The sequence below is a fragment of the Notechis scutatus genome, chromosome 13 (assembly GCF_049901735.1).
Source record: "Notechis scutatus isolate UNSWTSFEM ecotype Mainland chromosome 13, rNotScu1.2, whole genome shotgun sequence".
In the NCBI taxonomy this organism is placed as follows: domain Eukaryota; kingdom Metazoa; phylum Chordata; class Lepidosauria; order Squamata; family Elapidae; genus Notechis; species Notechis scutatus.
Genome location: NC_142021.1, coordinates 9,852,967 through 9,866,925, shown reverse-complemented (window position 1 = coordinate 9,866,925; position 13,959 = coordinate 9,852,967). Strand labels below are relative to the sequence as shown.

Sequence of the window (13,959 nt, the reverse complement as noted above, 5' to 3'; positions counted from 1 at the left end):
TCTTCTCGTTGCCCAGTGTGGTGTTTTTCAACCTTGGCAACTTTTAAGATCTGTGGATTTCACTTTGTAGAATTCGCCAGCCAGCCCTGATTATCTTAAAGTTGCCAAGATTGAGAAACACTGGTCTAGTGGGTCACTTTTAACACAACCTCGTATTGTTCTGACCCAGCTCCCAAACACAACAAACCCTCTGTAGTTAAATCAATGATTCCTTTATTAGGAGCAGTAGCAGCCCGGCAAAAAGTTTCTCTCTCTCTCACACACACACAGCAGGCTAACAAGTCTGTCCAGCAGGGAGATGAATAGTTGTCTTCCACATCTATTCATTTCCACCCCCTGCCTTTTATCCCCAGAGCTAGGGTGGTGCCTCACTAGCAGCAGTGGCTCTTTCGTCCCAAGGACCGGCCCATAGACTTCCACTGCTCTCCTCTCTTCTGCCTTCTGCACATCCGTGCGTCAGGCACTGGAACCAGCTGTTCCTCCTCTTCCTCATCAGCCACCTCCAGACCTGGGGGCTATTGACTCTCCATCTGACGGCTGACGGACAGCCCAGGCTCCCCCTCCCTCCCTCCTCTCTCTCTCTCTCCCCCCTCCCTCCCTCCCTCCTCCCCACTCTCTGCCAGCTCCATTCCCTCTTCCCCCTCAGAGCTCCCAGGTTGCCCTGATGCTGGCCCCCAACTCCCACCCCTCCTCCTCCTTCTCTGATTCACTGCTGGGGGTGGGGTGGCCACAACACTTCCCAAAAAGATTCAACCAACAAGAAGGAACGGAGTGCTTTAGAAGTCCACTATGTCTTATTGATGCAAATCTTGTTGGACAAGATATTTGGCGAGCTCTTAAAATCTCCCTCCTCTTAATACAATTTGAATCTGACTTTCCGTGGAAGGAATCCATTTCTTGATTTCATAACCATGAAACTTACTTTCCAGGGAATTTACATATTTATGAATTTAATCCATTCACGTGGCCCTCTGTCTGGTCGATATGACTCTAGGCGACTAACTCTTAAAGATGAAATAAAAACAGGTTAAGAACAACCAATACTTAAAAAAACCCCAATGTGAATAGCATAAAATAGCAGCTGAGAACATTCAAAGACAGCATGAAATGGGCTACACTCATAATTGTAGGGCCCCAGGCTTGAGGACAAAGCCAGGATGTTTAATATCCCGAGAAAGGCCAGCAGGATTGGGGCTAATCTGATGTAAATTCTCAACTGTCCAGGCCATGGGTACTTTTTCAAAAGGCAACTGGGCTTTGTTTTTGTTTTTTCTTTGAAGATGTTTCACTTCTCATCCAAGAAGCTTTTTTAGTTCTGACTGAAGTCAAAGTCAGAAGCCTGAAATCATAAGTCAGAACTGAAGAAGCTTCTTGGATGAGAAGTGAAACATCTTCAAGAAAAACAAAAAACAAAGTCCAGTTGCCTTTTGAAAAAGCAACTTTGGGGTGGCCGTTCTGATGATGATGATGATGTGTGTGTGTTTGTGTGTGTGTAAATGTGTGTGTGTGTGTGTGAGAGAGAGAGAGAGACAGAGACAGAGACAGACAAAGAGACAGAAAGAGAAAGAGGGAAAGAGAAAGAAAGAACAAAGAAAGAAAAAAATGAAAGAAAGAGAAAAAGAGAGCGAGAAGAAAAGAGAAAAGGGGAGATCAGGAGACAACAAAAAGGAAAAGAGAAAAAGAAAGAGAGAGAGAGAGACCTATTGATAAAAAATATTGCTCTAGTAACAGCTGATTAAATGAGCTGGTTTCTTACAAATCCTCAGATCTTGGCAAGAGACTGTGATAGTAAAAATAAGGTATCTGTATCATCTTAGGCACCACAAAATTGCACCTCTTATTGAGTTCAGTAGGTGCAGCCCATTTTGGATGCCAAATCAAGACTTTTCCTCCTCACCTTTCCTGTTCATTTGGCTGATTTGTCTTCTTTGCAGGTGCCTTGCAAAACCCTGGCCATTCTCCTTCACTTCTTCTTCTTGAGCACCTTTGCTTGGATGCTGGTGGAAGGGATCCACCTCTACAGTATGGTGATCAAAGTCTTTGGATCGGAACAGATCAAGCTCTTATACTACTATGGCATTGGATGGGGTAAGTCAGGTCTTGTTTTACCCTTAAAAGGAAATAAAAAAGACAATAGATAACTTCACGGGTGTAGAAGCTTCCTGCAAGCCAACCGTCATGTCTTTTTAGCAGCAACGCACCATTGACTGCTGAATATCGCAGTGCCCTGGGTTGTGGTCTCCCACAAAATGTCTTGTGACTCCTTCTCTTCTTCCTTCTGATTCCTCTTCTTCTGACCTTCATCTTCTGTGAGAAGCAGACGTGGGATTCTACCGGTTCGGCCCGGTTCAACTGAACCGGTAGCTCCGAAGATCAGCCGAGAGGGAACCACTTCGCTCGGACGATCTGTTCTTGTTTGGCCTGCCCACCTGCCCGCCCAGGCTCTAGGCTGTCCTTTATTTCCTGCTTTTTCAACTTCAGCTGCTTTGTGCAGCACAGCTGATTGCTGTGTGCGCCCTGTGTGACACATGGGGCTTGCAGGAGAAGATGATTTTCAAATGCTGCACACACGCATGTGCATTTGGCACGCACCTGTGCCAAGCGCGTGCTCACCAAACCGGTTATTACACCAGTTGAAGCCCACCCCTGGCGAGGAGGTGTCATGGAGGAAATTTAGCTGGGTTTGCTGAGAATCCCCCATAAATAGGATTTGGAAAACAGTTGGGGCAGGGATGTCAAACTCAAGGACAGATCTGGCCCACACGGCCACCCTGGAAACAGTGAAGGACTGGCCCACGGAGCTCTGTTTTCGGTAGCAGAGGGCTGCAGGAAGCTGTTGCGGCCGAAAACGGAGCTCAGGAACCCGTTTTCTTTGGCAGAATGCCCAGGCTGGCACAGGCACCCCCGACACAAGTGATGTCAAGCTGGCCATGCCCAACCTGGCCACCCCTCTGGGCCCCCTGGATGTCAAACACAACCCTGATGTGGCCCTTAAGGAAATCAAGTTTGACACCCCTGAGTTGGGGGAATAAGATGATTTATTTTTCTATTTATTTATTTATTTATTTATTTATTTATTTATTCATTCATTCATTCATTCATTCATTCATTCATTCATTCATTCATTTATCAAGCATGTATTAGATAACGGATACAAGTATAAACATGATTATTAATACATGAAATGTATTAAAAGGGAGCATTAGGACAGGGACGGTAGGCAGGTTGGTGCACTTATGCACGCCCCCTTACAGACCTCTTAGGAATGGGGTGAGGTCAACAGTAGACAGTCTGAGGTTAAAGTTTTTGGGGTTTGGGGAAGAAACCACAGAGTCAGGTAGGGCGTTCCAGGCATTGACCAGTCTGTTGCTGAAGTCGTATTTCCTGCAATCAAGTTTGGTGAGGTTAACCTTGAGTTTGTATCTATTGTTTGCTCTTGTATTGTTATAGTTGAAGCCGAAGTGTTCATTGACAGGTAGGACATTGCAATGGATCATTTTGTGTAGAAACATGGCTAGGGAGGGTCCTTGAGTTCTGCGGAGGAACTTCTTCCGTTCCCAAGTTCCACTGAGATCTCAACATCCACTCGATGGCCCAGGAGAAATAAAAATCCATCGGAATGACAGAGTAGCCTCCTTAAATCTGTCTGGAAATGCAAAGTACCAAAGGAATGCTTTTCCCATCCCAGGGAGAAAATGTTGGCTGTATATAAGTTGGACAAATAAATAAATGAACTGATGAAAAGGCCCTCCCTCCTTTCAGATTCTAATCAGAAAATTGTGTGATTACCGTTGGGATTCAGAGTTCTGTTGCAAGACAGCCAGATCATCCCCCTTGGAAACAATGTCTCTCAATTCTTCTGCTTCCTTCTGAATCTACTTTTTTAACCCTTCCTTATGAATCTTCTTAATTACCCTTTTGCTAGTAATTAACCTATGCTTAGCATCTTAAAATATCAGAAGGGAAGGGCCAATATTGATATTATTTTTTTTGCATCAAACCTTCTAGCTCCCTTCCTGACGCAAGGACTTATTTGTTGTTTAATTTGCTTGCTTATCTGCTTGCTTGCTTCCTGGTTGGATTGCAGTTTAGGGGAACTAGATCGGAGCTACAAAACCAATTAAAGAAAGGTAGAACTTCTTCATATCTTTGCCAGCTTCTAGGCTACCATGCCACGGTTTATTCTCTGGAGGTTCAATAATGGAGAATATTTGTAGCTCGGAGTGAAATGAGGGGTCCTTGGTGCTCTGTGAGCACGGATGTTTTCTTGCAGACGTTTCATTACCCAATCTAGATAACATCATCAGTTCTTGGTGCTCTCTGAGCTTGATCGTCTTTGCAGACATTTCATTACCCAACCTAGGTGGCATCATCAGTTCTGATAATGTTACCTAGTTGGGTAATAAAGCATCTGCAAGAAAATAACCAAGCTCAGAGAGCACCAAGGACCCCTCATCTTTGGGCTCTATTCTCTGGGACCTTAGCTGTCCCTAATAGGAAGAATTTATATTCATCGCAATGAATTCACTTCCAACAAATTAGAAACAAGTGTTTTTTAAATATCCACAAGTATCTGGCAGACTGTTTTTCTGTTTAAACAACTGTTTGTAGAACATCTCTGTGGGGGTCTTTCTTAATTGCCTTTGCTCTTGAAATGCAGTCCTTTTTATATCAAAAGTTGTACTTCCCTTCCTTATCTTCTGGGTTCATTCAAAGCAGTCTGCGCTAAAGGCATTTACCAAAACAGAAAGAGGAAAAAAGTTATATAATAATTGTAAGACAGAGGAGCCTGTATCCCGAAACCTATTCAGAACTAATGGAGGAAACAGGAATGACTGAATCCAACCATTACTCCAGATATTTTGAACAAGAAATGAGCGTTAAAGAATTATGAGGCTCAACACTAGCAGCCATTGCTCAAGAAACCTATTTGCCCCCAAATGCAATGTGAAATGCGTATATTTATGGCCTTTTAACGATTCATTTCATGTTTAATATACTTATGACTCAGCTGGATCTCCAGCTGTGCAGAATTCCATGAATTTGGCATCTGAAATCAACCTTCTGAGAAAAAAAAAGCTTGTTATGGGGAAAATATATATTACGCGGGAGAAAACCCAAATAACCAAAGACAGACAGACAGACAGACAGACAGACAGACAGACAGACACACACACACACACACACACACACACACACACACACACATATATATGCCCCATGGACAAGAAAACCTAAACAATTTCCTAACACACCTAAACAGCGCACACCCCAAAATCAAGTTCACCATGGAAACAGAAACAAACAAACAACTACCATTCCTAGATGTACTAATCTACAAAAAACAGATGGCACACTAGGACACACCATATACCAGAAGAAAACCCACACCAACCGCTACCTCAACGCCCAATCCCACCACCACCCAGCACAGATAAACTCCGTGGCTAAAACACTAATTACCAGAACCAAACACCTGGCAGACAAGACACACATTAAGACTGAACTATGCACCCTGACTAAAGTACTGACAGCCAACGGCTTCCACAAAAGCAAAATCACCAGCTTGATCCACAAAAACACACTGAAACATAATAGAGACCCAGAAGATGAACAGACCTATGGAACAGCTGTCCTGCCCTACATAAGAGGTACTACAGACAAAATTAGTAAGGTACTACACAGACATCACATCAGGACTGCCTTCAAAACAGACAGAAAAATAGCAGCCATCCTTAGCAACCCCAAAGATAAAATTGACCTGGAAAACCAAGGCATATACGAAGTCCCCTGTGCATCATGCCCGGCCACATACATTGGACAGACCAATAGAAGAATAAGCACCCGCCTGGATGAACACAAAAATGCAGTCAAAAAGCTGGAACACACTTCCTCACTAGTCCAACACATGGAAGCCACAGGTCATAGCATCAACTTCAATGGCACCAAAACCCTGGCCACTATAGAAAACCCTAATCACAGAATCATCAGAGAAGCCATAGAGATTGAAAAAGACCAGAAAGCATGAATAGAAGAGATGATTCCACCAGGCTGTCAATCATTTGGAAGCCTGCACTCACAAACAAAAAAATCTCCACACCACAAGCCAGGCAAACACCTGGGCACAAACAGATCCCCCTGATACCTCCAGCTCAAACACATCCCAACCAGGCACCCAGATGAAACCCAGCTTCCTAACTAATGATAGCCGTCCATTTACCCGAAGCCAAGCTGCACTAAAGACCTCCATTAAAGCAACACAATGCTGCCAGCCAATCAAGATACAAAAGAGCCAAAAACAGACAGAAGATATTAGAGACACCAATCAAGCAGAACACAGCAAACTCCGAGACCAATAAACACAGACCAAGACTCCCAACCAATCAGGATGAAGAAAAACCATTCTGGCACAGCAATAGGCTGCCCCAAATTCAAATCTGAAACCACTGTAAAAGTCTGACTCACAGACGGACACAATACAGAAGCCTGATGATGGCAGATGAGATTCTGCTGAAACGTTGCTACAACTTTAAAAGAACTACAATGACGTGGGAAAATACCCGAACCAAGCCGAACACCATACATGTAAGTACCATGAAAACTTAAGAAAACATATATATATATATATATATATATATATATATATATATATATATATATATATATATATATATATATAATAGATAAGTAAGAGAGATAGAGATAGATAAAGAGAGATGATAGGATGGATGGATGGATGGAGGATAGGATTGATAAATAGATAGATATAGATAAATAATAATAGATGATAAATTAATTAGATAGGGATAGACAGAGATGATAGAATAGACAGAGGGAAAGAGATAAGTTGATAGATAGACAGATAGACAGACAGACAGACAGACAGACATAGATAAAGAGATAGAGATTATAGAGAGAGATAGGGTAATAGAGAGAGAGATAGGATGATGGAGATTATATATATCTCTATCTCCCCTGTGCATCATGCCCTGCCACATACATTGGATAGACCAATAGAAGAATAAGTAGCCACCTAGATGAACACAAAAATGCAGTAAAAAAACTGGAACACACTTCCTCACTAGTCCAACACATGAAAGCCACAGGTCATAGCATCGACTTCAATGGCACCAAAATCCTAGCCACTATAGAAAACCCCAGCCACAGAATTATCAGAGAAGTCATAGAGATTGAAAAAAGACCTGAAAGCATGAATAGAAGAGAGGATTCCACCAGACTGTCAATTATTTGGAAGCCTGCACTCACAAACAAAAAATCTCCACACCACAAGCCAGGCAAACACCTGGGCACAAACAGATCCCCCCTGATACCTCCAGCTCAAACACACCCCAACCAGGCACCCAGATGAAACCTAGCTTCCTAATAAATGATAGCTGTCCGTTTACTCACAGCCAAGCCGCACTAAAAGCCTCCAATACAGGAAACAAAATGTTGCCAGCCAATCAAGACAAAAAAAAAGAAGCTACAAAACAGACAGAAGGTATTAGAAACACCAATCAAGCAGAACACAGCAAACTCCAAGACCAATAAACACAGACCAAGACTCCCAACCAATCAGGAGGGAAAAAAAACCATTCGGGCACAGCAGTAGGCTAGCACTAAATTTGAAACAGAAACGGCTGTGAAAGTCTGACTCACAGACGAACACTATACAGAAGCCTGATGATGGCAGATGAGATTCTGCCGAAACGTTGCTACAACTTTAAAAGCACAACTATAATGATGTGGGAAAATACCCGAACAAAGCTGAATGCCATATATGTAAGTACCCGTGAAAACTTAAGAAAAGATAGATAGATAGATAGATAGATAGATAGATAGATAGATAGATAGATAGATAGATAGATAGATAGATAGAGATAGAGATAGAGATAGAGATAGAGATAGAGATAGATAGATAGATAGATAGATAGATAGATAGATAGATAGATGATAGATAGAGATAGAGATAGAGATAGAGATAGAGATAGAGATAGAGATAGATAGATAGATAGATAGATAGATAGATAGATAGATAGATAGATAGATAGATAGATAAGAAAGGGAACTAAAGATTAAGGGGAGAGGGACTTTATCTGGACCAGGTTATTTTACCAAGAATTTTTGGAAGCAGATTACATTATGAATAATAATAGCACCAGAAGCATTTTCATTGCCTCCGTTTACTGTCTGTTACTCTCCCTGCTCTACACAAGTATAAAATCGAGACATTGGAGGCGGATTCCACTTTAAGCTGAGCTACAACTTTGTGTGAGTGAAACAAGATCGTAATGCATCTGTTTCTAATCTCTCAACGGACGGTTTTAGAATTCTGAACCTATCTTATTATAGCCAATCTATCGCTGTTAAACTTCCAGCCAAGCATTGAAATGAGGACACCCACTCACCGAGGGAGACATCCTAAAACAATTTCAATCTCATGACCTTAAATGGATTTAATTCTTTGCCATGTCTTGGGCGGGTGGGGGTTTGAGCCTTCCAAGACAATCTGTTTATTTCAGATTAGCCAAATCCCACTTGCATTTAGCCGTGGCGATCCACCAAATCTTGCCTGTAATTTTACCCAATACACCTTCTCATTTTCCATTACAACACACGCAACACCCAACGCCCACATCATCTCACAGCAAGCAGGAACTTTAGCAGCAGATCCTGTTACGTGCACAAAATTATTTCTCCAGTTATCCAGTTGGCTAGTCTGCATTTCACCTCCATAACTTTCATTATCTTACCAAGAAACTGTCTGCTTAATTTTCTTCTTCGATGCATCTCTGAGCTGATAAATAATCGAGTTAAGCCCCGGGAACGTTTGAGATGCACTTTGGGCGGAATCAGCCAGGTTACAGCTATTTAACACCTTGGCTGAACTCTGTTTTTTGGGGTAACAGGAATATTTATGAGCATTTATTCTTTTATTATATATTTCCCCCATGCTTAAAGCTCTGTTCCAATTCAGAAGCTCTCGTTGAAATGGATCTTTAACATCTATCAAAGAAGAAAAAAGAAGGAACTCAAAGGGAATTCTCTCCGGGTAGATGAAATTGCTTGATGAAGCAGAGAGGGTGAAAAATGTGGGAACTTTCTCCTCCTCCAATTTAGAAGGTGCATTGTGGTTTGGCTGGTGGCAGTCATTTATGGTAGTGAGGTCTACAATACATGGAGCAACCACACCTAAGTGGGTAAATTGGGCAGATCTAGTGTTTTCTATTCTTTTACAGAGTAGGGGATGGATTGCTTCCACTGATGTCTGGAGTTTGAGGAGGGGGGGGAGAAATTGGAGGAGGAGGAGGAGAGGAGGAGGAGCAGGAGGAAAAGAAGGAGGAGGAGGAAGAGAAGGAGGAGGAGAGGAGGAACAGGAGGACAAAGAGGAAGAGGAGAAGAGGAGGAGGAGAAGGAGGAGAAGTAAAAGGAGGAGAAAGGGAGAAAGAGAATGAGGAGGAGGAGGAAGAGGAGGAGGAAAATAAAGAAGAGGAGAAGGAAGAGGAGAAAGGAGGAGAAAGGGAGAAAGAGAAGGAGGAGGAGAAGGAGGGAGGAGAAGAAGAAAAAGAGGAGGAGGAAAGAGGAGGAGGGAAAAATAAAGAGGAGGAGGAGGAGGAAAGGAGGAGAAAGGGAGAAAGAGAAGGAGGAGAAGGAGGAGGGGAAGAGAAGAAGAAAAGGAGGAGGAGGAGGAAGAGGAGGAGGAAAAATAAAGAGGAGAAGAGGAGGAGGAGGAGGAGGAGAAGTAAAAGGAGGAGAAAGGGAGAAAGGAGAAGGAAGAGGAGAAGGAGGGGAAGGAGAAGAAGAAAAGGAGGAGGAGGAGGGAAGAGAAGGAGGAAAAAATAAAGAGGAGGAGGAGAGAGGAGGAGGAGGAGGAGAAGTAAAAGGAGGAGAAAGGGAGAAAGGAGAAGGAGGAGAAGAAGGAGGGGAAGGAGAAGAAGAAAAAGAAGAGGAGGAGGGAAGAGGAGGAGGAAAAAATAAAGAGGAGGAGAAGAGGAGGAGGAGGAGGAGGAGGAGAAGTAAAAGGAGGAGAAAGGGAGAAAGAGGAGGAGGAGGAGGAGGAGGAGGAGGAGAAAAATAAAGAAGAGGAGAAGGAAGAGGAGAGGAGAAAGGAGAAGGAGGAGAAGAAGGAGGGGGAGGAGAAGAAGAAAAAGAAGGAGGAGGAGGGAAGAGGAGGAGGAGAAAAATAAAGAGGAGGAGGAGAAAAAGAAGGAGAAGGAGAAGTTTCCTCTGTAAGATGCAAGTCAGCTGGAATGCTTCGACTTTTCTTCAAGGAGGTGTTTTTTTCCAGTCATTCTCAAAGCAAAGCCCCGCCTCAAAGATTTCCACTACCACCCTGCCCACTGCTGTCCAGTTCATTTTCAAAACCCCTTTTTAGCGCTTTATAAATTCATGAAACAGTCCTGGTTTCTTGCTCGCTCCTTCCATCCCTACCGTACATTGATCGTAGACTCGCTTCATTTCCAGTAATGCCTGCTAGTTTCCTATTATGCATCCATCTGCCTCTGTAATTGAATTTGCAACACTTTGCCAGAAATCTATCTTTCTTTAGCAACACCGATAATGAAGAGGGAGCTAACTGTGAAGCACACCCGTTGGCAGCCCCCAGAATTTCCTTGCCAAATGTGATCAAAGATTGTGGCTATTAAAACATCAAATCACAGGGCAGTCATGTTGCTTTTTCATGTGGATTCTGGCTCGCCCAAGGCCCATCTGGGGAGGGGACTGGTAAAATTCAAAAATCTTTCCCTTAGGATCATTTTGCTTGTGGCTACATAGGGATTCTAGCCTGCTTCCTCTTTTGACTCCATCCTCCAGTTCTGGCACTTCTTCTCCTTACAGTTTCAATGCTAATAGTCCATAATAGCTAACACTTCTGAAGAAATTTGAATTACTCTTTCGGTCTTCCTGTAAATCTATACTTGGACCATACTTACAGATAGTTCTCAATTTATGGCCATTCGTTTCATGATGGTTCAAACTTACAACAGGTATGGAAAGGGGGTCCCACGGCCTGTATTTTCACTTAGACCATTGTATCACCTCTATGGACATGTGAGCATAAGTCAGCCGCTTGGCAACCAGCTTGTATTGACAACTGGTTGCAACATCGTGTGATTGTAATTTGGGATTATTACTTTTTTTTTTTTTTTTGCCAGTTTCTGGTAAAAGGTGCCCTTTGGGGAAGCTGGATTTGCTCAATTTGCTGAACAACCTCTGATTCTCTTTGACAATTGCTGTTAAAAAGGGTCATACAAATCAGGCCTGCCTCAATTTATAATTGCAATAATCTGCCATGGAAATTCCAGTCTCAACTGTGGTTGTAAATCAAGGACTACCTGTTATGGGCAACCATTTTTGTTCTGACCCAAGCCAAATTAAACAAACCCAAAGTATGCATAAAAGCAAACCCTTTTAATGTGGCGCTGTGAATTCTGTTCATTCACAGCCAAGAGTCATTCAAAACTAATTGTCCCAGATAAGAGCGAGCCCTTTCAAGGTTGTGCAAGGTTGCCAAGAACAAAAGACTAATTGCAGATAAATATCCCAAGCCAGAAGTTTCAAAAAAAAAAAAAAACCTGGAGTAAGCAGAACTTCAACGAGGACTCGGAGCAGAAAGAAATTCTTTGCTTCCTGCAAAGAAACCAACCCCAAAGGCTGGCTTTTATCCCTTATGGGAGGGTCCATCACCTTCTAGCCTTACTCCCGAGTCGCCCATGCTGCTTCAGCTGGTCTTTCCTTCGAGCAGCCCTGCGCGCACGTGCCCTGAGCACAGGCTCCCTGGGTCCCTCTTCATCACTGCTGCCAGACTCCACAACCTCCGCAGGCAGAACCCCACTCTCCGATAGTCTTAGCCCCACCCCTGCATCACACACAGGTCCCTCATCCGAGTCCTCACTCTCAGAGATCGCTGCTGTCTGCACCTGCTGCTGGCGGACTACAACAATTTTTGGGTTCAGGACCAGTGGTGGGATGCTGCCGGTTCGGACCGGTTCTCCTGAACCAGTATCTCCGATGATTAGCTGGCCCCGCCCTATCTGCCCCACCCTATTCTGTCCTATATTTCCACGTTTTTCAGCTGAGCTGATTCGCGCAGCACCGTGGATTCCCGCGCCTCAGCTATTTGACTTGCTGGGGCCGCTCAAGAAGGTGCTTGAAATGGACAAAGCGCGCTCTCATAGAACTGGTAGTAACATTTTTTTGAATCCCACCCCTGTTCAGGACCACATGTGGATGACGCAGAATTAAACTGAGGGCACTGAAAAGATGAAGCAAACATTATCCCCAAAAAGAACGTGGGTATTTTCATAGTCATAGAAAAACCACTTTTTATAATGCTTAAACCACATGCAGTGTTTTCACGATGGCCTTCCTGGACCACGCTTCTATCTTGACCCTCTTCCGAGGAAGATGATAATGCTCATTTCTTCACTCCTGCAGGCTGCCCGTTCTTCATCTGTGTCATTTCTGCAACAACATCTGTGGAAAGCTATGGAGAAGTCAACAAGTAAGTTCTGCAAATGAGATACTATAAATTTGTTGTGGTGGTGGTAGCCCCTTTGAAGTATGTGGGGGTTTGTGGATGGTGTCATGCATCCATATTTGCTCCAACAGTCGGCATTGAGCAGTCTCCATGAATCCATATCTTGGCCCAATGTCCTTAATGCGGCATCCTTCAGGTGTATCTTGAGAATGGTGGAACGAAGTCCAGAAGATAGCTTTGTCTTTCTTCCACATCCAGGTCATGTTAAGACTAGCAAAGGTGGCATTCCATTTGCAATGTTAGTTCTCAGGTGACCACCTTCCCGAAACAACTGAAGTGAAGATAAAACCATGGATTCTCTCCCTCTCTTATGTTCCTTGAACAAAGACCTGGAATGAAGCAAGCAAGCAGGAGAATCAATTTTTTTTCTGCTGTCCATCCCATCTCAGCTACATATTTTTAAAATCAAGGGTGGTTTGGAACTCATAGACCCACCATCTCCATGCTACAATGTCATAATGTCTTCCCTTCTTTCTTTGCAGCTGTTGGCTTTCATTGGAGAGCGGCGCCATCTGGGCTTTTGTGGCCCCAGCTCTGTTCATCATTGTGGTAAGTTTGTCTTCCTTCTCTTCTCCCTTAGAAGCTCCCAGTGGAGCTGGTGGGATGACCATGGCCAGCCACATTTGACCGTATGGAGCTCAGCGCTGGTTGTGCCTTTTCCAACCAACAGATTTTCTGAAAAGCCATCAGTTTCACCAGATGCACCTCCCTTCACCAGAGGCCTCAGATAACATCTGTGAAGGATGCTGCAGCTCACAAAAGCTGGTGCCTTTAATAAAACTTGTTCATTGGGGAGGTGGGGGGGAGTAATTACCAGGTGTCTCCTGTCTTTTTACTTCTATAGATCAGTGTTTCTCAACTTTGACCACTTAAAGATGGGTGGACTTCAGCTCCCAGAATCCCCAAGCTAGCAAGAAGATGAAGTCCACCTATCTCCAAGCAGCCGTGGTTGAGAAACATCCAGCTCTCCTCTTCCAGTGTCCCATAAAGCAGGGGTCGACAACCTTTTGGACCTCAGGGACCACCAAACTCATAATTTTAAATCCTGTGGACCAGAGACCCTGGGAAAATCCCCCAAAAACTCTGCAGGGAAATTCCCCACTGCGTTTTCCTACTGATCAATCATTCTTTATTTGGGATCGCAGGATACCATCCCCAGCTCCGTTCTCAGGGGCAGAGAGAGAGAGAGAGACTTTTTGCTTCATGCAAGGAAAGCAGCAGAAGCAGCAGAAGTCTTTCTTTCTCTCCCCCAAACTCCGCCAGAATGGCCCAGCCTCCTGGAGCAGGATGCCTTGCAGGGTCCCAAAGACTCATTGCTGGTGGAGTTTGGGGGAGAGAAAGAAAGACTTTTGCTGCTTTCCTTGCGTACAGCCAAAAGCAGAAGAAGAAAGAAATGGAAAGAAGCAGCCTGGTGGCCA

General features: G+C 43.8%; 1 protein-coding gene across 2 annotated transcripts in view; it reads left to right on the top strand.

Moving 5' to 3' along the window:
* ADGRD1 (adhesion G protein-coupled receptor D1) overlaps positions 1 to 13,959 on the top strand; it is a 139,688-nt gene that overhangs the window by 90,773 nt on the left and 34,956 nt on the right. For both annotated transcript variants that reach the window (XM_087942963.1, XM_087942962.1), the window contains 3 exons: positions 1,935 to 2,088; positions 12,439 to 12,505; positions 13,024 to 13,090. In XM_087942963.1, coding sequence (XP_087799089.1) covers positions 1,935 to 2,088; positions 12,439 to 12,505; positions 13,024 to 13,090 — 288 coding nt within the window. The remainder of the gene's footprint in view (positions 1 to 1,934; positions 2,089 to 12,438; positions 12,506 to 13,023; positions 13,091 to 13,959) is intronic.